The sequence below is a fragment of the Choloepus didactylus genome, chromosome 18, assembly GCF_015220235.1.
Source record: "Choloepus didactylus isolate mChoDid1 chromosome 18, mChoDid1.pri, whole genome shotgun sequence".
NCBI lineage: Eukaryota > Metazoa > Chordata > Mammalia > Pilosa > Megalonychidae > Choloepus > Choloepus didactylus.
Genome location: NC_051324.1, coordinates 35,274,758 through 35,301,045, shown reverse-complemented (window position 1 = coordinate 35,301,045; position 26,288 = coordinate 35,274,758). Strand labels below are relative to the sequence as shown.

The window sequence follows — 26,288 nt, the reverse complement described above, 5'->3', positions numbered from 1 at the left end:
TACAGAATTTCTGTGCTGTTTCTTCATAGGTACATGTGAATCTACAATTATCTCAATAAAATTTAAATTAAAGATGCTTTCAAATTTTTTCAAAAGTATTTTGAAATTTTGGTAAAATAAGTACCTCATGATCATACAAAAAGTATATCTCTTCTCTTTGGTGATTTGCATAATTACCCAAATTTCTTGAGTGATCTCTCTGGTGACTAGTTATCATAGCCATCATCATCAATAAACATTTCTTAAAATTGAATGAACATGGGGAGGAAAGAGGGGTGAATAAATAGCATAGTAGATTTTTTTTTCTTTTTCTTTTTTTCTTTTTCTTTTTCTTTTTCGAGTTCCCAAGGTGTGTATTATTGGTATAAAAATAAAATTGGGTGGCATAATTCTCTGTCACCAATTAGCTATACAGAACTAAGTGAAAAAAAAAATTTCCTCTTACAATTTTATTAGTGAAAAAAGGGAAAATTTTTTACTTAAAAAGTAGTAAAATCCTGATACTATTTGCAGTTTATCTGACTGAGCAACTTTTTGCATACTAAAACAAAAATAGTTCTTTAATAACTTTATTGTGACTTCTGAAAAAACTGGTAAAATTGAAAAGCAGAGACAAATTTCTCAAACTATCTGCATATTTTTCTCCTTTATTAAGGGAGAAAAAAAGTCTTCATGATTCTGCTAAAAGGTCACCTAACAATGCAAAGAGGTAGTAGTGGAATGTCTTAAATCTCTATTCCATTGATGAGTCTCCTTTCAATATTCCTATGCAGGAAGACTTTTACAGTCACATTACACAGCAGCTAAGCAGTCTAAGTGGAATATAACCATAATCACCTTGCTTGTGTCTGACGCAGAAGCCTTCAACTCTTGGTCAGCATTTTGTAACATGCAAAGTTGTCCACCTAATTTATTAAAAACTACTCGAATATGATCTTATAGAGCACTAATCAAAGCTACAAAACAGATACATCTGAAGTAATTTTTGTTTGATCCCAAGTTTCCATTTTCTGGAAAAAACAGAGCCCAAAAGTTATATGTGGTGAAAGACAACTTTAAAGTGGCTTTACTTAGATAACCCAAGATTAATGTGTTGTTGTATAGCTATGAAACAGATCATCATCCTTTACTTTGTTACATTTCCTCAATATAACGTTCCCAGTGACTATCCAGTCACATCCAGTTTCTCCATTTCCAAAGAAGCCAAATAAGGGAACACCAGGAAAGAACTTTCTAAATGGACCAGCCTTAACATTCTCCTTCACTCGGTAATGTTAAAAGTCCCTACCAATGCATACAAACACGAAGCCAATGGTTCTGGAATGCTGGCTGCTTTGAGACACTGCATCATAGCCTCAGCAGTCTTCTCTCATTGACATCCTTGTTGAAGAACACTGTAGCACTCTGTATTAGTGTCCACTAAATGACAGTCTAATCACACCAGTGGTTATATCAGTATCCAAAGAGTTCTTTTCCCAAGTCAATGATGACAGATTGTCCACCTGGCCTTTAGCCAAGATGATCTTCATATCACTGAAAGTGCTGACTACATGATGCAGATAATTACTGGCTCCCACCTTACAGCAGTGATAGCCAAATACAAGGACCACCCAAAGTTCAGGGTTATCTAAAAGACCCACTTCAGTCAGTTGATGCCTTTGTAGTGTTACATTCTTTGGATCCATAATAAAATGAAAGGACTATAATTTTATTCCTTCAATTTGAGGAAATTAAAGAGCAAAACCAGATTCTCTGATCTCTATTTCTTGAGTTCGATTGCTGCCTGATCCCTTTGGAGTCACTACAGTTCCTAAGGTCACAATTCCAAGGACTTGGCATTGCTTCTCAGGGGCAAATGCTCTTTCCATACTGCTTCTTTACCTTGCTCTCTTGTGGCCACGACACTTTTCTAGACTAATGAAAGTTTCTGAATCAGAGAGAACTGTCCGTGGAAAGATGTAAATATTTTGTGCTCAAGATGCCGTCCTTCTGTTTCAACAGTACATGTTGAAACATTACACGGCGTTTTGTAACTGGGGCCCAGAGAAGCAAACAAGAGAACTGAATCAGGGTTTGAAATATTTAGGTTTGTTTTGGCTCTTTGTTTTCTGGTTGTGTGACACTGAGCATGGAAGACCCAATTCCTTTGCCTCAAGCTCCTCTGCTACCATGCAGACAAAGCAGTGCCCCTCCAGATGGCTGGCCTCCTCCAGTCCAGCAGAGATCCAGGTTACACTCCACTGGGTCCATAATACCCTACGCACAGACTCCCTCCAAAAGCAGCACATGCTGGCCACTGTTAGCAATGCCTTGGTGGGCAAAAATGTGAGCACCCGCTCTACCACCTCCCCTAGGTCACTCAATAGGAAGGTACTTTGCAGGTCTGAGGAGGAGGGGCTGCATTGCCATCCACTGACTCCATTCCATAGCAGATTTTTTTTAGGGTGGTAAAACTATTCTGTAGGATAATGTAGTGTTGTCACCCCACACCATACATTTGTCAAAACCCAAAGAACCGTACAGCACAAAGAGTGAATCATAAATGTATACAAATTTTAAAAATTAGGATATTGGGACCCCAGGATGGAATGCAGATTATGCAAAAGACCCTAGCTGTATTACGAATTATGGCATACCTCACTGAAGGAAGTGAGGATGAAAGGTACTGACCTAAGTAACTTTGGAAATGAGTTGAGAAAAGAGCCGTATATAACTGATGAAGTTATTTCCCATGAGGATACAGGTTAATATCTCTGAAACCATTATCCACATATGCTGGAACTGAATATTCAAGAAATGGATGATGGATGGTGGGAGCCAGGTTTATCACTGTTGGAAAGGGAGATTACAGACAGGCTAGAGGAGAAGACTTGAATAATCCATATGGTGTTGGATGAAAGTTGGAGACATCAGTATGGACTCATACTTTGCTCAGTGTACAGATGGATGTGTGTGTGTGTGTGTGTATTCACAGGGTAGTATATACACATATTTCCTAGCTCTGCCAAGAGAGCCAGAGCAATACAATAACATTCTAGTAACAATGAGCACACCCAGTGCTTAGGTCTTGGTTTCTAATACTATTCTCCAGTAAATGGAACCAGAGCTCCTGGGAGAGATGGCTGATTCTAAGATGGGGACAGGAAATATACAAGATGAGCCTGAGACATCTTGAAATGCCATAAAGTAAGGAAGTATTGAAAACACAAAATGATAGAGGCATATCAAAGTAACAAGAGAGCCAACTGAAAGAGATCCCAATGGCCAAAGCTAGAACAATTTGAGCCACAAAATAATGTGGTATTGGATTATAACCCAAAGTATGAGATTTAAATATTCATGAGTCCATACTGATATAAATAAATGATTGGATAAATAAATAAATGGGTGAAAATAGACTAATATCTGGAATAGGGAACTCCAAATAATTGCCGTAATTCCTCACCCTTCCTTCTAAGGAATACATTATAAAAAGGGGATGAGGAGAGTAACATTACAGTGGAGAAACAAATGCTGCCTCAATCAGGGGATTAATGTTAGCATTGTACTGATAATTAATGTTAATAGCATGTACCCTTGCTATGATGTGATGAGAACTGGCACTTCACTTCTGTGGTCTTCCTCACCAAACCACTTGCCCCTATTTAGCCATTGGAAAAACTTCAAACTCAAATTGAAGGACATTCTACAAAATATCTGACAAGTGCTCCTCAAAATTGTCAAGACCACAGAAAACAAGAAAAGGCTGAGAAACTGTCACAGTCTGGAGAAACATAAGGAAACATGACAACTAAATGTGATACGGTATTCTAGATGGGAAGCTGGAACTGAAAAAGGACATTAAGTAAAAACTAAGGAGACATGAATAAACTATGGACTTTAGTTAATAATAGTGCATCAGTATTGGTTCATTAGTTGTGAGAAATGTACCAGAGTAATGTTAACAATAAGGGGAACTGGGTATGGGTTATGTGGAACTGTTTAATATTCTTGCAACTTTTCTGTAATCTAAAATTATTCTAAAGTAAAATTTATTTTAAGAGTCAGACAGGCTGCCTTGAACCTAAGTGTTCTATGCCTTTTCCATTTAATCAGTCATTGATTTGTACACCCATCCATTCACTCACTAAATATCAGATGCTACTATGTGCAGGGATATAGGAGTGAGTAAAAGCAGACACAGCCTTAGTCCCCTTCTAAATAGTTTACTACAGGAAAGGGATATTAATCAAATAAACAGAAAGGTGAATGTATAATATAATAAGCTGAGTTTAGCAGTATGAAGGAAAGATACAGTGTACATTAGGGGGACCTGAGCTGGTCTGCTATTGTTAATATGTTTCAGGAAGTGTCAGTTGAGCTGGGATCTGAAAAATGATTAGGCATTAACCATGATGGGGGTGGGGTATGATAATGGAGATCATTCCAGAAGAGAAATTAGGTGCAAAAGCAGTGTATCAGGAAGGAGCTTAGCATGTCAGAGAGTTTGAAAGAAGACCCGAGTCGTTGTAACGTGAAGTATGATTTGAGACTGGATACCTACGCCAGACCTTGCATTGTCTCATACAATGTGTTAAGGATTTAAATCTTAGCATCAGATACTCACTGAATTTTTAAGGTTAGGGTGTGAGTGGGGTGATGTGATAAGATGTGTATTTTGAAAATATTGCTCTGGCTGAAATGTGAGGACCTAAGAGTTATAGATAAAAAGCAAGGAATTCAGTTAGAATTTCAAGAGGTTGTGAAGGCTTGGACTAGTATGGTGGCTCTAGAGATGGAAAGATGTTTTAAAGATAAAAATTAACACGTTTTGGTAATAGATTGAATACGGAGGGAGAGGGAGCAAAGGAAATCATTAAGGATGACTCAGGATTCTAGCAAAGGTAACTAAATGAATGGTGATATCCTTTACTGAGAGAGCAAATACCAGAAAAGCACTAGTTTTTAAGGGAATATTTTAAATATGGTTTTGTATAAGACATTTCAGGTGCCTTTGAGATATGTTATCCTGACTAAGACATTGGACAAATGGGTATAGATCTGGGCAACAGATACAAATTTGGAAGCTTCAGGCCTTATGTATTTTGTATCTTTTGGGAATATAGTATTCTCCCACTATAATATAAGCTATTAAGGAAGAGACTTTTTCAATGCTGTTCCCTGCTTTATTCTAGAGTCCTAATGTTGATTCTAGCACATTGTAGGGGATTAATGAATATTTTTGTTGTTGTTGTTGTGGATTTTGGAATGTAACACATATACATAGAAGCAATAACTTTCCAAGTGCAAATTAACAAGTAAAGAGCAAATTACAAAGAGTGTTATGGGTTACAGGTCTACAGTTCCAGTTATTTCCTTGTGTGAAATACATATGCAAAAAGGTAATAACTTTCAAAGTACGATTTAACAAGTAGTTATATAGGAAATTTCCAAAAATGTTATGAATTACAGCACCATAGTTTCAGCCCTTCCTCTAGGTTAATCACTTTCCCTATCTTCAGGGATGTCTAGGCAGTGACCACCCTAACTTGTTCATGTTGAAAAGGGATGTCACCATCATGGGAAAAGGATACATCTGGTTGATGTTTTTGAAGAGGCTGTCAGCCTCTGGGTTTTAGGACTGAGCAGGCGTAGGAGTTCTCTGGAGGATTTAAGTATCTGAAGAATAAACTTAGTGAGTGAAACTTTTATAGAGTCTCAGTTAGGGATCCGGGTATTCTTTAGGGTTTTCGGGACTACTGTTGACTTGAGCTTATCATACGGTGGCCATTTAGCGTATCTAGCTGGAGCTTGCTTAGGAGTAACCTCCATGACAGCCTCTTGACTCTTTGAATTCTCTTAGCCACTGACACCCTATTGTGTTGCCTTTCTTTTCCTCCTTTTGGTCAAAAAGGGATTCTCAACCCCTTGATGCCAGGGTCAGGCTCATTCCTGGAAAACGTGTCACACGTTTCCCAGAAGACTCATTCACCTAAGGGAACAATCCCACCTTGGGGGGAGGGTGATGAATTAATTTGCAGAGTTGGGCTTAGAGAAAGTCCACATTTGAGCACCAAAGAGGTTCTCTGGAGGTGACTCCTAGGCATAATTATAGGTGGGTTTAGCCAACCCTTTACAACCATAAGTTTCACAAGAGCAAGCCTCATGATCGAGGGCTTGACTTTCGAAGTAGGGAGTTTGTAAATTCACATAATATAATGTTATGTCCACAATAATTCATCCATATCTCACAATATCATCACTTCATTGTACAATCTTCATCACTCTCCGTTTTAAACAATTCTCATAACCTAAAACACCCCATAGCTCTTTTCGGCCTTCAATTATTTGTCCCAAGTATTTGTGTGGTACTAGTAAGGTATTCCTATTAATTATTGTCCCTAATATGTAATAGATAGATTGTTTCCATATACCATTCTGTTATCAATTCTCTGTACTAGTGTCATACCTTAGAAATGTATCACGCAAACACCTATCTATATTTGTAGTGCTGATCTGAGGGATATATGCCTTTAACAACCCCTTTCAATCCTATCCGCCATCAATACAGCTCTGACCCTTATAATCCCATTAACAAAAAATTGTCACCCTTATCCATTCCCATAACTTTGAATTCACCCTCATTAATATATCTGAACCTATTAGATTTATCATTCCCCCTCCACTAGCTTCTGTCTATCACTAGGTTCCCAATATTCTACATTATAAGACATTGATTTTACATTGTTCAGGGAGTTCATAGTAGTGGTATGACTTATTTAACTCAGCATTTTATCTTCAGGGTTCATCCATGTTGCCATGTGTTTCAGGACCTTGTTCCTTACTGCTGCTTAGTATTCCATCATATGTATATACCACATTTTGTTTATCTACTCATCTGTTGAAGGACAATTGAATTGTTTCCATCTCTTGGCAACTGTGAACAATAATGCTGTGAGCATCGGTGTACAAATGTCTGTTCGTGTCCCTGCTTTCAGATCTTCTGGATGTATAGTGAGAAGTGGAATTGCCAGATGGTAGGGTAATTCAGTATCTGGTTTTCTGAGAAACTACCAAACTGTCTTCCACAGCAGCTATACCATTATACATTCCCACCATTAATGAATGAGTTCCAATTTCTCCACATCCTCTCCAGCATTTATTGTTTCCTGTTTGTTTAATGACAGCCATTCTTATTGGTGTGAGGTGGTATCTCATTGTGGTTTTGATTTGCATTTTCCTAATAGCTAGTGAAGATGAACATTTTTTTCATGTGTTTTTTAGCCATTTGTATTCCTTTTCGGAAAAATGCCTTTTCATATCTTTTGCCCATTTTATAATTGGGCTGTTTGTACTGTTGTTGTTAAGTTGTAGGCTTTCTTTATATATGCATGGTATCAGTCTCATTAGATAAATGGTTTCCAAATATTTTCTCCAATTGAGTTGGCTGCCCCCTTTACCTTTTTGACAAAGTCTTTTGAGGAAGAGAAGCTTTTGAATTTGAGGAGTTCCATTTATCTATTTTTTCTTTTGTTGCTTGTGCTTTGGGTGTAAGGTCTAAGAAACTACCTTCTATTACCAGGTCTTGAAGATGTTTCCCTATATTATATTCTAAGAGTTTTATTGTGCTGTCTCTTATATTAAGGTCTTTGATCCACTTTGAGTTAATTTTTGTATAGGGTATGAGGTAGGGGTCTTCTTTCATTCTTTTGGTTATGGATATTCCATTCTCCCAGCCCCATTTGTTAAAGAGACTATATTCTGTCCCAGTTCAGTGGATTTCGGGGCCTTATCAAAAATCAGTTGGCCACAGATCTGGGGATCTATTTCTGAACCTCTCAATTCGATTCTATTGATCAATATTTCTATCTTTGTGCCAGTACCATACTGTTTTGACCACTGTGGCTTTATAGTAGGTTTCAAAGTCTGGAAGTGCAAGTCCTCCCACTTCATTCTTCTTTTTTAGGATGTTTTTGGTAATTCAAGGCCCCTTTCCTTTCCAAGTAAATTTGATATGTAGCTTTTCCAAGTCTGCAAAGTAGGTTTTTGTAATTTTGATTGGAAATACATTGAATGTGTAGATCGGTTTGGGTAGAATTGACATCTTAATGACGTTTAGCCTTCCTATCCATGAGCACGGAATATTTTTCCACCTATTTAGGTCCTTTTTATTTCTTTTAGAAAAGTTTTGTAATTTTCTGTGTAGAGGTCTTTTACATCCTTAAGTTTATTCCTAGGTACTCGATTTTTTAGTTGTTATTGTGAATGGAATATTTTTTTGATTGCCTCTTCAGTTAGAACATTACTGACTTATGTGCTTTAATCTAATATCCCACCACTCTGCTGAATTTATTAGCTCAAGTAGCTGTGTCATCGATTTTCAAATATATATGTCATCGATTTTCAAATATATATGTCATCGATTTTCCAAATATAGGATCATATCATCTGCAAATAATGACAGTTTTACTTCTTCCTTTCCAATTTGGATAACTAAATTTCTTTGTCTTGGTGAATTGCCCTGGCTAGAACTTCTAGCACAATGTTGAATAATTGTGCTGACAGTGGGCATCCTGTCTTATTCCTAATCTTAAGGGGAAGGCTTTCAGCCTGTCACCATTGAGTACTATGCTGGCTGTGGGTTTTTCATATATGCCCTGTATCATATTGAGGAAGTTTCCTTCAACTCCTACCCTTTGAAGTGTTTTTATCAAAAAAGGATGTTGAATTTTGTCAGGTGCTTTTTCAGCATCTATCGAGAAGATCATTTGATTTTCTTCTTTTCATTTGTTAGTGTGTTGTATTACGTTGATTGATTTCTTATGTTGAACCACCCTTGCATGTCAGGAATGAACCCCACTTGGTCGTCGTGATGTATAATTCTTTTAATGTGCCTTTGGATTCACTTTGCAACTGTTTTGTTGAGAATTTTTGCATCTATATTCATTAGGGAGATTGGCCATTATGTTTCCTTTTTAGTGGTATCTTTATCTGGTTTTGGTATCAGAGTGATATTAGGTTCATAAAATGAGTTATGTAGTGTTCCTTTTTCTTCAACTTTTTCAAAGAGTTTGAGCAAGAATGGTGTCAATTCTTTTTGGAAAGTTTGGTAAAATTCCCCTGTGAAGCCATCTGGCCCTGGGCTTTTATTTGAAGGCAGATTCTTGATGACTGGTTGGATCTCTTTGCTTGTTATTGGTTTGTTGAGGTCTTCTATTTCTTCTTGGGTCAGTCTAGGTTATTCATGTGTTTCCAGGAAGTTGTCCATTTCCTGTAAATTATCTAGCTTGTTGACATACCGTTCATAGTATCCTCTTATTTTTTTTATTTCTTCGGTATCCATAGTAATTATCCTGCTGTCATTTCTGATTCTGTTTATTCGGGTCTTCTCTCTTTTTTACTTTGTCAGTCTAGCTTAAGGGTCTGTCAATCTTGTCGATCTTCTCAAAGAACCAACTCTAGGTTTTGTTTATTCTCTCTATATTTCTTTGTTCTCCAGCTCATTTATTTCCACTTTAATCTTTGTTATTTCTTTTCTTCTGCTTGCTTTAGGGTTAATTTGCTGACCATTCTCCAGCCTTTTCAGTTGTTCAGTTAGGTCTTTGCTTTTAGCTGTCTTGCTTTCTGATGTATGCATTTAGAGCTATAAATTTCCCTCTCAGCATCACCTTCACTTCATCCCATTGGTTTTGATATGTTGTGTTTTCGTTTTCTACCAGTCTGTATCTTTTAATTGGAGAGTTTGATCCATTCACATTCAAAGTTATTGGTGTGAATAGAGTTCTTGAACCAGCTATCCTTTGGTTTTTAGTTGTTTTTATTCCCTCCCTTATTCCCTCCCTCTTTTTCCTTTAAGTACCTTACTAATACTCTTCAGCTCTGTGCACTTCTCCAGACCTCTCTCTCTTTTCTTTATTTCTCAGCCAGTAGAACTCCCTTTAGTATTTTTTTCAGGGCATGTTAACAAATTATCTCAGCATTTGTTTGTCAGTGAAAATTTTAAAATCTCCTTCAATTTTGAAGGAGAGTTTTGCTGGGTAAGGAATTCTTGGCTGAACATGTTTTTCCTTCAGAATCTTAAATATGTAATTCCACTGCCTTCTTGCCTCCGTGATGCCCGCTGAGTACTTAGTCTTATGTGGTTTCCCTTGTATGCAGTGAGTCGCCTCTCTTTTGCTGCTTTCAGAACTTTCTACTTCTCTTCAGCATTTGACAATCAGTAAATGTCTCAGAGTGGGTTTATTTGGATTTATTCTATTCGGAGTTCATTGGGCATCTTTGATTTGCATATTTATGTTGTTTAGAAGGGTTGGGAAATTTTCCCCAACTCTGTCTTGAAACATTATTCTTAGCCCTTTTCTCTTCTCCTTCTGGGACACCATTGATTCTTATATTTGTGTACTTTATGTCCTCCATCGTTTCCCTGAGATCCACTTAAAATTTTTCGATTTTTTTCACCGTTTCTTTTGTGCATTTGCATTCAGTTGCTGTCCTCTAGTTCATCTATTCTTTCTTCTGCCTCTTCAAATCTGTTATGTGTCTCTAGTATATTTTTAATATGATCCTGTGTTTCATTTCCATAAAATCTGCTATTTTTTAATTTACTCTTTCATATTCTTCTTTATCCTCTTCTAGAGTCTTCTTGATGTCCTTTATGTGTTTAGCCATCTTGTTGAAACTGTTTTGGAGATTTGTGTGTACTTCTTTAATTAATTGCTCTAGTTGTGTTTCTGTTCTGGCTTTTTAATTTGTTCGTTTGGCTTGTCCATATCTTCTAGATTCTTCAAGTGCTTTGTGATTTTATGTTGACTTAGGGGCATTTCCTTGTCTTGATAAGGTTATTTTGGGAAATGCTGGATTATTTAAGCATTTATATATAATTTGGCAGAGCTACAGCTGCTGTAGTGCAATTTTCCTTTCCAACTAACAGGTGTCACCCTTGAACCACCTTTTACTCTCAAGCCGTCCTTCCCCTAACTTTTCCTGTGTGTTGTGGGGGTTTCTAAATAAGGTGGGGAACATTCAGTGCACCAGTTCTCTGTGTGCACTGGAGACTGCCTGCCCTGAGAGTGTAATGTGGGCCCTGTGCAGTTTGGTAGGGAGACCACTCAAGGGTACCCTCCAGCACAGACGTGCCATGCTCCCTGCCTGGTATGTGCCCATGAGCCTCTAGGGTGTGGGAGGCTTTCCTGATGCCTGCAGTATGGCACCCTCTCCTATTCCCACTTCTTGCTGGTGCACACCCTGGACTTTCATGGGGGAAGAGTAAATACTGCCTTTTGGGTTCCCTTATAGGAGCTCCTGGCCATATGGCTGTGGAGGATTACCTCCCCGGCTAATTGCCAAGATGGGTACATAGGAGTGGAGAGCTGCTGCTCAGTCCCTTGCCCAGCAGACTTCTGGCCAATGCCAGCCCCAGGAGGCAGTCCTGCCAATCAAACTCACCCCATCCCTCCAGGTGCCATCTCTCCACATTTGTTTGTTTTTTTTTCACCATGGCCCCACCATGTACTGTAGGGAAAACTGCCTACCTGGGTCCTCTAGCCCCTCTCTAGTTTCTTTCATGGAGGAGAAGCCCACTCTGCCTCATCCACTACGCCGTCTTCTGCTGTTGCTGTTTTTCCTTACCTTCATCCCTCTAACAGCACGTGCTGGTACTGCTGAAAACATTCACCAGTAATAAACGTTGCTCCATTTGCATGAACATATTTTGTACTTACATAAGATCATTGTCACATGTGTGTTATGAAGTATATTAATAAAATGAACATAGTGAAACTACTTGTTCTAGTTTGCTAATTCTGCCAGAACGCAAAACACCACACATGGATTGGCTTTTATAAAAGGGGGTTTATTTGGTTACACAGTTACTGTCTTAAGGCCATAAAGTGTCCAAGGTAACACATGAGCAATCAGGTACCTTCACTGGAGGATGGCCAATGGTGTCTGAAAAACCTCTGTTAGCTGGGAAGGCATGTGGCTGATGTCTTCTCCAAAGTTCTGGTTTCAAAATGGCTTTCTCCCAGGACGTTCCTCTCTAGGCTGCAGTTCCTCAAAAACATCACTCTTAGTTGCTCTTGGGATATTTGTCCTCTCTCAGCTTCTCCAGAGCAAGAGTCTGCTTTCAACGGCCGTCTTCAAACTGTCTCTCATCTGCAGCTCCTGTGCTTTCTTCAAAGTGTCCCTCTTGGCTGTAGCTCCCCTTCAAAATGTCACTCACAGCTGCACTGAGTTCCTTCTGTTTCTCAGCTCATTTATATGGCTCCACTAATCAAGGCCCACCCTGAATGGGTGGGGCCACACCTCCATGGAAATTATCTAATCAGAGTTATCACCTACAGTTGGGTGGGGTGCATCTCCATGGAAATACTCAAAGAATTACAATCTAATCCACACACTGATACCTCTGCCCACACAAGATTACATCAAAGATAATGGCGTTTGGGGGGACATAATACATTCAGACTGGCACACTACCACTCAACTTAATAACTAAATATTACTGTTAAAGCTGTCTGGGTGCCCCTTCTCAATCTCATCCTCTTACATACCCCCCCACAGAGGTAACCACTGGCCTTCAGTTAGTGTTTATCACTGATATTTTTAAAATGATTTACCACAGATATACATGTATTCCTAAACAATATGATACTAGTTTTACCTCTTTTTGAGTTTTAGAAAAATGGTATGATACTTTCTGTAGTTTTCTGCCATTTGCTTTTTTCACTTAATCCATGGCTGAAGTGTGTTTATTTGCATTGCTATTGTAATAACCCATTATATGAATATAGCACAATTTATATATTCCCTTTAATGGATACTTGGGTTGCTTCTAGTTTTCTTGTTTCTGTATATGTTTTGCCATTTAAACAGTGCTGCTGTTGACATTTTTTAGAAATCAACAATCTGTTTCTAATTCAAAAATAATTTTTCTTTCCTGCTTTTAGTTATTAGAAAAATTAAAAGAACGTTGGCTGTACACTGGTTTATGGCATAATCTGGAATTGGTGAAGACGATCATTGTAGAACCACAGGGAGGAGACAAAACTGATTTTGATGAATTACTACAGGTGTACTATGACGCAATCAAGTACAAAGAGAAAGGTAATTAGAAATTATTTCATGGCCAATGAAAACATTTTTTATTATAAAGTAAAAAGAGTTTGGTGCTGTCAGAATTCTATTTATGTCATCTTTTTAAATGAATAGCACTTAAGAGAAAAATTGTATTTTAGAATCCTAGGTGAAAAGAAAATGTTAGCTGAAGGAATTCTTCTATTAAGAGTTCTCCCATGAATGTTTTCACTTCAGCGTGCCAATTCAACATTGATGGCGTGCAATCAGGTGTTACCCCACAGTCTTTCTTAACACTATCTGAAATATTTTGTTGAAGATGACAGGTGGTATATGCATAAATATCTTCCTTACTAGTAAGAGGAGCTGTATATTTTTATGCAAATAATATCCTTTGTGCTCAGATTCTATTGCTATATATTCTATAGAATATATCATGTTCTACTAGCTGGATAAGGTAAACTAGAGCTTTCCCAAAAAATAACTGAAAAATCAATTTTAAAGTTAGAAAATGTCCACGAAGTTTTATAGAGGGGCTAATAGTAATAATTTATGAGCCATGCAACATCATAAAGCTACTGTTATATAACTGTCAATATCATTTTATAAAATTATATAGAAGAAACTAAGATGGCGGCTAGGTGAGACGGGGCAAAAAATGCCTCCGTGAAAAACACTAGATAAAAACCAAAAAGAGACCCAGAATACCGGTTACAGCGATGTGCCAGCTGGACGAGTTCTGCTAGTTCCCAGGGGCCGTATACTTGGTGAAACCAGGAGTCTGCATTCTGAAATGAGTGAGTAAGCTGGCTGGAAGACCCATAGCCGCGCGGCGGTCTGGGGAAGCCAGGGTTTGGCGTTTGGAGACCGATGGGCTCTTTTAAAAAAAAAAAAAAGAAAAGAAAAACCCAGGAGCGTCTGCAGCTGTGATAGTGGGAACCATGCAGTAAAACACAGCAAGAGGGGGCTGGGCCAGCCTCTTGGTGTCTGGCCTGGAGGATACTCCACTGCAGATACCCTTGGGGCCGGGGGAAGGGAGGGGAGAGCCGGAAGCAGAAAGAAACCCCGCTGCTCGCAGCTGGCTCCCTGGAGGGCTGGATAAACTCCTGCCCAGGGCCATGCCCACAGCCCAGAGCCCCAGAAGTTGTCCTGGAGCTGGGAAGGAGGAACTGTGCGAGGAGGGGTTGTTGAGACGCCCCGTTCGGCCATTTTTGCATCAGGCTGATTGCTCCCTGACATGGCCTGGTGGCCCGGGGCTTCCCTTGAGGGACGGCGCGCACTGGTGACGTAGCACGGCATTCCCTCGACAGAGGTCCTGGAGGATAGCGGCTGGGCAGGGGGACCCACTCGGAGAACCCAGGGACACTATGCCAAGTCCAGTGGTTTGTGGGACAGCGAGAGAGAGGGTCTGGGGCTGAAATGAAATGAAGGCTTAGACTCTTGCGGCAGCCTTGAATCTCCAGGAACCTGGGGGATTTCAGTATTAAAGCTGTTCTTCGTCCCTGGCCACCCATGCACACACCCCACATTCAGGGCAGACGGCTCCAGCAACACACCCAAACTGAGTTCTCCAACTGAACCCCACAAGAATCATTTCCCCACACACCGCAGGGACAAGGTGGAGAACTGACTTGAGGAGTATAGGTGACTCACACACGTCATCTGTTGGTTAGTTAGAGAAAGTGTATGCCACCAAACTGTGTTTCTGAAAAATTAGATTGGTATTTTTTTTTTACAACTGGAAAAAACCCTGTCTAGCAAAGCAAATGCCAAGATGCCAAAAACAACAGAAAATCTCAATGCATATGATAAAACCAGACGATATGGAGAATCCAACTCCAAACACACAAATCAAGTTATCAGAAGAGACACAGTACCTCACACAATTAATCAAAGAACTACAATCAAGGAATGAAAACATGGCAAAGGACTTAAAGGACATCATGAAGACCATGGCCCAGGATATAAGCGACATAAAGAAGACCCTAGAAGAGCATAAAGAAGACATTGCAAGAGTAAATAAAAAAATAGATCTTACGGAAATAAAAGAAACTGTTGGCCAAATTGAAAAGACTCTGGATATTCACAATACAAGACTAGAGGAAGCTAAACAACATCTCAGTGTCGTAGAAGTCCACAGAACAGAAAATGAAAGAACAAAAGAAAGAATGGAGAAAAAAATCGAAAAAATCAAAATGGATCTCAGGGATACGATAGATAAAATAAAATGTCCAAACTTAAGACTCATTGGTGTCCCAGAAGGGGAAGAGAAGGGTAAAGGTCTAGAAAGAGTATTCAAAGAAATTGTTGGGGAAAACTTCCCAAACCTTCTACACAATATAAATACACAAAGCGTAAATGCCCAGTGAACTACAAATAGAATAAATCCAAATAAACCCACTCCGAGACGTATTCTGATCAGACTGTCAAATACTGAAGAGAAGGAGCAAGTTCTGAAAGCATCAAGAGGAAAGCAATTCACCACATACAAAGGAAACAACGTAAGACTAAGTTGTGACTACTCAGGGACCACCATGGGGGCTAGAAGGCAGTGGCATTAAAATTATGAGAGAGAAAGTTTTTTTTTTAACATCTTAAATGATGACATTTAATTATCTTGGAACGTTCATAATTTTTTAAATTTCAAAAAGGTAGCCACAGAACTTGCTATTACCATATAATGTAATAATAAATTAGCAAGACTTAGTTACCTTGAAAATTAAAGACAATTAAAGATCAAGGCATTATCTTTAATTATGTACATTACTGACAAAATTTAAGTGTATGAAAATACATAAAGCTAGTAATTGTAATTGCATACTTAGGCAAGATCAAAACTGATAAAAATGACTGACTAGCTTATCATGTTTTATAAATAAGAATTCAGCATAATATAAATCAATATTGCAACATCCCTATAATTAAAATAAACAACCATTTTTCTTCTAGTTTTAAATCAGAGATTAATGTGCATGGGCCTATTTATCCCAAAATTGTACGTTAAGATTAATCACATAAAAAGGACAGATTATAATTACCTAATATTGCCACATGAATTTATGTCCAAATACCTATGTGTTGATTTACAAAAAAGTTAGGCAAGACCTAGTTAGATGTGATGTGATTTATTTTTTCCATATTTGGGCATCAGAGGGACCAATCACATAAATGAGAGAACTTACAATGACTCTCAAATTGTTCTTTTCAAAAGGTTATCAACAAAGAACTTTTAAAAGAAAAATGCAACTTACTTTTCAGTAATGTTACTTGACACAGTTGATACTTCCTCTTGGAAATACATTTTTTTAAAATTTTGCAACATCATTTCCTCTGATTCCCTCCTACTTCTCTTTGGCCAGTCCTCAATTTTTTTTATTAAGTCCTTTTCCTCTGTCTAACTCTTAAATGTTGATATTCCCCAGGGTTTTGTCACTGTTCTTCTCATTCTCCATGTTCCCCATCACGGATAACCTCATTCAGGCCTATGACTCTGCCTAATAATTATAATCGGATTATTTCAAATCTGTATCTTCAACCTAAGGGCTCTGCCTCCAGATATAAACTTCTATTATACAATTACCTACTCAAAATCTCTACCTAGATATTCCATCAACACTTTTAGAAAAAAGAACACTTCTAGATATTTCTCAACACATCTAGAAAAAAGCTTGTCTTCCCTGTGATCTTGCTGTTCCCTATTCAGCCAACTAATTCCTACTTGTCCTTATGTCCAATTTAAACGCTCATGCACAAACTGGAAACCTATAAACCACCTTAGATTTCTATTCAATAAGCAATACATCACAGTGACTGCACCTTGTTCCTCTGTCTCTGCTTTATATTTCCACTGCCAATTCCACAGTTAAACATGGATCCTTAACTGATGACTTTCACAGGAAAAAGAAACACTAACCACTATTGTGATTTACTTGATGAAAATATTTTTAAGCAAAACAATGAAAAAGACATAATGCTAAGAAAAGGATCAGTATTTTACATTGAAAAAATTTATCTTCCTAACTTACCAATTTCAGAAGAATGGATGAACAGTTCGAAATGGACTGTTACAGGTCCAAGGACTGGTGATGAGGAAGCTATGCCTTGGAGACTGCAAAGCCTCCTTTTTCTATCAGGCTCTAGACTTGGTTTCCTTCCATCTAACCTCTATATAGTGGTCAGCAAACTAGCACTGCAGGTCATATCCAGCCTGCCATGTGATTTTGTAAATGAAATTTTATTGGAACACAGCCATGCCCATGCATTTGAGTATCGTCTCTGACTAACTCTGCATGACAACAGCAGAGTTGAGTGGATGCGACAAGCACTGTAAAGCCCACAAAGCTTAAAACATTTACTGTCTTTCCTTTACAAGAAGAGCTAGCTGATCCCTGCTTTATACCATTACCAGAGTGCTATGGCACACAAATCTAATCCTTTTAGTCCCTTGATCAAAATGCTTCAATGAATCCCTGCAGCAAACACTGCTGGTTCCCTACTCAATATTCCTTCCTTACTCTTCTTTCTTGCTAGAGACCTATAATTCTGTTTGGATATCTATCATCCCAATTGCCCAAAGAAGGTGGCCCATCCCCAGCTCCAAAAAGTAATCACAGAGGCGGGGCAAGATGGCAGACTGGTGAGCTGTATGTTTTAGTTACTCCTCCAGGAAAGTAAGTAGAAAGCCAGGAACTGCGTGGACTGGACACCACAGAGCAATCTGACTTTGGGCATACTTCATACAACACTCATGAAAACGTGGAACTGCTGAGATCAGCAAAATCTGTAAGTTTTTGCGGCCAGGGGACCCGCGCCCCTCCCTGCCAGGCTCAGTCCCGGGGGAAGAGGGGCTGTCAGCTCCGGGAAGGAGAAGGGAGAACTGCAGTGGCAGCCCTTATCGGAAACTCATTCTACTGATTCAAACTCCAACCATAGATAGACTGAGACCAGACACCAGAGAATCTGAGAGCAGCCAGCCCAGCAGAGAGGAGACAGGCATAGAAAAAAAAACAACACGAAAAACTCCAAAATAAAAGCGGAGGATTTTTGGAGTTCTGGTGAACATAGAAAGGGGAAGGGCCCTGAGGCGGATATGCAAATCCTGAAGAAAAGCTGATCTCTCTGCCCTGTGGACCTTTCCTTAATGGCCCTGGTTGCTTTGTCTCTTAGCATTTCAATAACCCATTAGATCTCTCAGGAGGGCCCGTTTTTTTTTTGTTTTTTTTTTTTTTTAATCCTTTTTTCTTTTTCTAAAACAATTACTCTAAGAAGCCCAATACAGAAAGCTTCAAAGACTTGCTATTTGGGCAGGTCAAGTCAAGAGCAGAACTAGGAGAGCTCTGAGACAAAACGCAATAATCCAGTGGCTGAGAAAATTCACTAAACACCACAACTTCCCAAGAAAAGGGGGGTGTCCGCTCACAGCCATCATCCTGGTGGACAGGAAACACTCCTGCCCATCGCCAGCCCCATAGCCCAGAACTGCCCCAGACAACCCACTGTGACGGAAGTGCTTCAAATAACAGGCACACACCACAAAACTGGGCGTGGACATTAGCCTTCCCTGCAACCTCAGCTGATTGTTCCAGAGTTGGGAAGGTGGAGCAGTGTGAATTAACAAAGCCCGATTCAGCCATCATTTCAGCAGACTGGGAGCCTCCCTACACAGCCCAGCAGCCCAGAACTGCCCTGGGGGGACGGCACTCACCTGTGACATAGCACAGTCATCCCTCAACAGAGGACCCAGGGTGCACGGCCTGGAACAGGGGCCCACTTTTCAAGTCTCAGGAGCCATACGCCAGTACCAAGGACTTGTGGGTCAGTGGCAGAGACAAACTGTGGCAGGACTGAACTGAAGGATTAGACTATTGCAGCAGCTTTAAAACTCTAGGATCACCAGGGAGATTTGATTGTTAGAGCCACCCCCCCTTCCCTGACTGCCCAGAAACACGCCCCATAAACAGGGCAGGCAACACCAACTACACACGCAAGCTTGGTACACCAATTGGACCCCACAAGACGCACTCCCCCACTCACCAAAAAGGCTAAGCAGGGGAGAACTGGCTTGTGGAGAACAGGTGGCTCGTGGACACCACCTGATGGTTAGTTAGAGAAAGTGTACTCCACGAAGCTGTAGATCTGATAAATTAGAGATAAGGACTTCAATTGGTCTACAAATCCTAAAAGAACCCTATCAAGTTCAGCAAATGCCACGAGGCCAAAAACAACAGAAAATTAAAAAGCATATGAAAAAACCAGACGATATGGATAACCCAAGCCCAAGCACCCAAATCAAAAGACCAGAAGAGACACAGCACCTAGAGCAACTACTCAAAGAACTAAAGATGAACAATGAGACCATAGTACGGGAGATAAAGGAAATCAAGAAGACCCTAGAAGAGCATAAAGAAGACATTGCAAGACTAAATAAAAAAATGGATGATCTTATGGAAATTAAAGAAACTGTTGACCAAATTAAAAAGATTCTGGACACTCATAGTACAAGACTAGAGGAAGTTGAACAACGAATCAGTGACCTGGAAGATGACAGAATGGAAAATGAAAGCATAAAAGAAAGAATGGGGAAAAAATTGAAAAAATCGAAATGGACCTCAGGGATATGATAGATAATATGAAACGTCCAAATATAAGGCTCATTGGTGTCCCAGAAGGGGAAGAAAAGGGTAAAGGTCTAGGAAGAGTATTCAAAGAAATTGTTGGGGAAAACTTCCCAAATCTTCTAAACAACATAAATACACAAATCATAAATGCTCAGCGAACTCCAAATAGAATAAATCCAAATAAACCCACTCCAAGACATATACTGATCACATTATCAAACACAGAAGAGAAGGAGCAAGTTCTGAAAGCAGCAAGAGAAAAGCAATTCACCACATACAAAGGAAACAGCATAAGACTAAGTAGTGACTACTCAGCAGCCACCATGGAGGCGAGAAGGCAGTGGCACGATATATTTAAAATTCTGAGTGAGAAAAATTTCCAGCCAAGAATACTTTATCCAGCAAAGCTCTCCTTCAAATTTGAGGGAGAGCTTAAATTTTTCACAGACAAACAAATGCTGAGAGAATTTGCTAACAAGAGACCTGCCCTACTGGAGATACTCAAGGGAGCCCTACAGACAGAGAAACAAAGAAAGGACAGAGAGACTTGGAGAAAGGTTCAGTCGTAAAGAGATTCGGTATGGGTACAATAAAGGATATTAATAGACAGAGGGGAAAAATATGACAAACATAAACCAAAGGATAAGATGGCTGATTCAAGAAATGCCTTCACGGTTATAACGTTGAATGTAAATGGATTAAACTCCCCAATTAAAAGATATAGATTCGCAGAATGGATCAAAAAAAATGAACCATCAATATGTTGCATAAAAGAGACTCATCTTAGACACAGGGACACAAAGAAACTGAAAGTGAAAGGATGGAAAAAAATATTTCATGCAAGCTACAGCCAAAAGAAAGCAGGTGTAGCAATATTAATCTCAGATAAAATAGACTTCAAATGCAGGGATGTTTTGAGAGATAAAGAAGGCCACTACATACTAATAAAACGGGCTATTCAGCAAGAAGAAATAACAATCGTAAATGTCTATGCACCCAATCAAGGTGCCACAAAATACATGAGAGAAACACTGGCAAAACTAAAGGAAGCAATTGATGTTTCCACAATAATTGTGGGAGACTTCAACACATCACTCTCTCCTATAGATAGATCAACCAGACAGAAGACCAATAAGGAAATTGAAAACCTAAACAATCTGATAAATGAATTAGATTTAACAGACATATACAGGACATTACATCCCAAATCACCAGGATACACATACTTTTCTAGTGCTCACGGAACTTTCCCCAGAATAGATCATATGCTGGGACATAAAACAAGCCTCAATAAATTTAAAAAGATTGAAATTATTCAAAGCACATTCTCTGACCACAATGGAATACAATTAGAAGTCAATAACCATCAGAGACTTAGAAAATTCACAAATACCTGGTGGTTAAACAAGACACTCCTAAACAATCAGTGGGTTAAAGAAGAAATAGCAAGAGAAATTGCTAAATATATAGAGACGAATGAAAATGAGAACAAAACATACCAAAACCTATGGGATGCAGCAAAAGCAGTGCTAAGGGGGAAATTTATAGCACTAAACGCATATATTAAAAAGGAAGAAAGAGCCAAAATCAAAGAACTAATGGATCAACTGAAGAAGCTATAAAATGAACAGCAAACCAATCCTAAACCAAGTACAAGAAAAGAAATAACAAGGATTAAAGCAGAAATAAATGACATAGAGAACAAAAAAACAATAGAAAGGATAAATATCACCAAAAGTTGGTTCTTTGAGAAGATCAACAAGATTGACAAGCCCCTAGCTAGACTGACAAAATCAAAAAGAGAGAAGACCCATATAAACAAAATAATGAATGAAAAAGGTGACATAACTGCAGATCCTGAAGAAATTAAAAAAATTATAAGAGGATATTATGAACAACTGTATGGCAACAAACTGGACAATGTAGAAGAAATGGACAATTTCCTGGAAACATATGAACAACCTAGACTGACCAGAGAAGAAATAGAAGACCTCAACCAACCCATCACAAGCAAAGAGATCCAATCAGTCATCAAAAATCTTCCCACAAATAAATGCCCAGGGCCAGATGGCTTCACAGGGGAATTCTACCAAACTTTCCAGAAAGAACTGACACCAATCTTACTCAAACTCTTTCAAAACATTGAAGAAAATGGAACACTACCTAACTCATTTTATGAAGCTAACATCAATCTAATACCAAAACCAGGCAAAGATGCTACAAAAAAGGAAAACTACCGGCCAATCTCCCTAATGAATATAGATGCAGAAATCCTCAACAAAATACTTGCAAATCGAATCCAAAGACACATTAAAAATATCATACACCATGACCAAGTGGGGTTTATTCCAGGCATGCAAGGATGGTTCAACATAAGAAAAACAATCAATGTATTACCACACATTAAAAACTCGAAAGGGAAAAATCAATTGATCATCTCAATAGATGCTGAAAAAGCATTTGACAAAATCCAACATCCCTTTTTCATAAAAACACTTCACAAGGTAGGAATTGAAGGAAACTTCCTCAACATGATAAAGAGCATATATGAAAAACCCACAGCCAGCATAGTACTCAATGGTGAGAGACTGAAAGTCTTCCCTCTAAGATCAGGAACAAGACAAGGATGCCCGCTGTCACCACTGTTATTCAACATTGTGCTGGAAGTGCTAGCCAGGGCAATCCGGCAAGACAAAGAAATAAAAGGCATCCAAATTGGAAAAGAAGAAGTAAAACTGTCATTGTTTGCATACGATATGATCTTATATCTAGAAAACCCTGAGAAATCGACGATACAGCTACTAGAGCTAATAAACAAATTTAGCAAAGTAGCGGGATACAAGATTAATGCACATAAGTCAGTAATGTTTCTATATGCTAGAAATGAACAAACTGAAGAGACACTCAAGAAAAAGATACCATTTTCAATAGAAACTAAAAAAATCAAGTACCTAGGAATAAACTTAACCAAAGATGTAGAAGACCTCTACAAAGAAAACTACATAACTCTACTAAAAGAAATAGAAGGGGACCTTAAAAGATGGAAAAATATTCCATGTTCATGGATAGGAAGACTAAATGTCATTAAGATGTCAATTCTACCCAAACTCATCTACAGATTCAATGCAATCCCAATCAAAATTCCAACAACCTACTTTGCAGACTTGGAAAAGCTGTTATCAAATTTATTTGGAAAGGGAAGATGCCTCGAATTGCTAAAGACACTCTAAAAAAGAAAAACGAAGTGGGAGGACTTACACTCCCTGACTTTGAAGCTTATTATAAAGCCACAGTTGCCAAAACAGCATGGTACTGGCACAAAGATAGACATATAGATCAATGGAATCGAATTGAGAATTCAGAGATAGACCCTCAGATCTATGGCCGACTGATCTTTCATAAGGCCCCCAAAGTCACTGAACTGAGCCATAATGGTCTTTTCAATAAATGGGGCTGAGAGAGTTGGATATCCATATCCAAAAGAATGAAAGAGGACCCCTTACCTCACCCCCTACACAAAAATTAACTCAAAATGGACCAAAGATCTCAATATAAAAGAATGTACCATAAAACTCCTAGAAGATAATGTAGGAAAACATCTTCAAGACCTTGTATTAGGCGGCCACTTCCTAGACTTTACACCAAAAGCACAAGCAACAAAAGAGAAAATAGATAAATGGGAACTCCTCAAGCTTAGAAGTTTCTGCACCTCAAAGGAATTTCTCAAAAAGGTAAAGAGGCAGCCAACACAATGGGAAAAAATTTTTGGAAACCATGTATCTGACAAAAGACTGATATCTTGCATATACAAAGAAATCCTACAACTCAATGACAATAGTACAGACAGCCCAATTATAAAATGGGCAAAAGATATGAAAAGACAGTTCTCTGAAGAGGAAATACAAATGGCCAAGAAACACATGAAAAAATGTTCAGCTTCACTAGCTATTAGAGAGATGCAAATTAAAACCACAATGAGATACCATCTAACACCGGTTAGAATGGCTGCCATTAAACAAACAGGAAACTACAAATGCTGGAGGAGATGTGGAGAAATTGGAACTCTTATTCACTGTTGGTGGGACTGTATAATGGTTCAGCCACTCTGGAAGTCAGTCTGGCAGTTCCTTAGAAAACTAGATATAGAGCTACCATTCGATCCAGCGATTGCACTTCTCGGTATATACCCGGAAGATCGGAAAGCAGTGACACGAACAGATATCTGCATGCCAATGTTCATAGCAGCATTATTCACAATTGCCAAGAGATGGAAACAACCCAAATGTCCTTCAACAGATGAGTGGATAAATAAAATGTGGTATATACACACGATGGAATACTACGCGGCAGTAAGAAGGAACGATCTCGTGAAACATATGACAACATGGATGAACCTTGAAGACATAATGCTGAGCGAAATAAGCCAGGCACAAAAAGAGAAGTATTATATGCTACCACTAATGTGAACTTTGAAAAATATAAAACAAATGGTTTATAATGTAGAATGTAGGGGAACTAGCAGTAGAGAGCAATTAAGGAAGGGGGAACAATATTCTAAGAAGAACAGATAAGCTATTTAACGTTCTGGGGATGCCCAGAAATGACTATGGTCTGTTAATTTCTGATGGATATAGTAGGAACAAGTTCACAGAAAGGTTTCTATATTATGTAACTTTCTTGGGGTAAAGTAGGAACATGTTGGAAGTTAAGCAGTTATCTTAGGTTAGTTGTCTTTTTCTTACTCCCTTGTTATGGTCTCTTTGAAATGTTCTTTTATTGTATGTTTGTTTTCTTTTTAACTTTTTTTTCATACAGTTGATTTAAAAAAGAAGCGAAAGTTAAAAAAAAAAAAAAAGAAAGAAGGAAAAACAAGGAAAAAAAATGATGTTGTGCCCCCTTGAGGAGCCTGTGGAGAATGCAGGGGTATTCGCCTACCCCACCTCCATGGTTGCTAACATGACCACAGACATAGGGGACTGGTGGTTTGATGGGTTGAGACCTCTACCATAAGTTTTACCCTTGGGAAGATGGTTGCTGCAAAGGAGAGGCTAGGCCTCCCTATATTTGTGCCTAAGAGTCTCCTCCTGAATGCCTCTTTGTTGCTCAGATGTGGCCCTCTCTCTCTGGCTAAGCCAACTTGAAAGGTGAAATCACTGCCCTCCCCCCTACGTGGGATCAGACACCCAGGGGAGTGAATCTCCCTGGCAACGTGGAATATGACTCCCGGGGAGGAATGTAGACCCGGCATCGTGGGACGGAGAACATCTTCTTGACCAAAAGGGGGATGTGAAAGGAAATGAAATAAGCTTCAGTGGCAGAGAGATTCCAAAAGGAGTTGAGAGGTCACTCTGGTGGGCATTCTTACGCACACTTTAGACAACCCTTTTTAGGTTCTAAAGAATTGGGGTAGCTGGTGGTGGATACCTGAAACTATCAAACTACAACCCAGAACCCATGAATCTCGAAGACAGTTGTATAAAAATGTAGCTTATGAGGGGTGTCAATGGGATTGGGAAAGCCATAAGGACCACACTCCACTTTGTCTAGTTTAGGGATGGATGAGTAGAAAAATAGGGGAAGGAAACAAACAGACAAAGGTACCCAGTGTTCTTTTTTACTTCAATTGCTCTTTTTCACTCTAATTATTTTTCTTGTTATTTTTGTGTGTGTGCTAATGAAGATGTCAGGGATTGATTTAGGTGATGAATGTACAACTATGTAATGGTACTGTAAACAATCGAAAGTACGATTTGTTTTGTACGACTGCGTGGTATGTGAATATATCTCAATAAAGTGATGATTAAAAAAAAAAAAAATTTCATCCGGATCCACAGTGATGTCCCCTCTCTCATTTATTATTTTATTAGGGTCTTCTCTCTTTTTGATTTTTTCAGTCTAGCTAAGGGCTTGTCAATCTTGTTGATCTTCTCAAAGAACCAATTTTTGGTTTTATTTATTCTATTGTTTACTTTCTTTTTTCTTTTTTTTTTGTTCTCCCAATCATTTATTTCTGCTTTAATCCTTGTTATTTCTTTCCTTTTACTTGGTTTAGGATTTGTTTGCTGTTCATTTTCTAGCTTCTTCAGTTGTTCATTTAGTTCTTTGATTTTAGCTCTTTCTTCTTTTTTAATGTATGCATTTAGAGTTATAAATTTCCCCCTCAATACCGCCTTCACTACATCCCATAAGTTTTGATATGTTGTGCTCTTGTTTTCATTCATCCTCTAGATACTTAACAATTTCTTTTGCAATTTCTTCTTTAATCCACTGATTGTTTAGAAGTATGTTGTGTAACCTACAGATATTTGTGAATGTTCTAGATCTTTGATGGTTGTTAACGTCTAGTTGTATTCCATTGTGATCAGAGAATGTACTTTGAATAACTTCAATCTTTTTAAATTTATGGAGGCTTGTTTTATGCCCCGGCATATGACTTCTGGAGAAAGTTCCATGAGCACTAGAGAAGAATGTGTATCCTGGTGGTTTGGGATGTAATGCTCTATATATTTCTATTAAGTCTACCTCATTTATCACATTGTTTAGGTTCTCAGTTTCCTTATTGGTCCTCTGTCTGGTTGATCTATCTATAGGAGAATGATGTATTGTAGTCTCCCACAA

The 26,288-nt window shown here is 38.7% G+C and overlaps 1 protein-coding gene and 1 pseudogene across 1 annotated transcript in view; one reads left to right on the top strand and one right to left on the bottom strand.

Annotated features, from left to right (window-relative positions):
- BRIP1 (BRCA1 interacting protein C-terminal helicase 1) overlaps positions 1 to 26,288 on the top strand; it is a 385,619-nt gene that overhangs the window by 237,320 nt on the left and 122,011 nt on the right. Inside the window, 1 exon segment of the mRNA XM_037809614.1 lies at positions 12,927 to 13,083. Within this exon segment, the coding sequence (XP_037665542.1) occupies positions 12,927 to 13,083 (157 nt within the window).
- Positions 1,067 to 9,285, bottom strand: LOC119513767 (annotated as a pseudogene).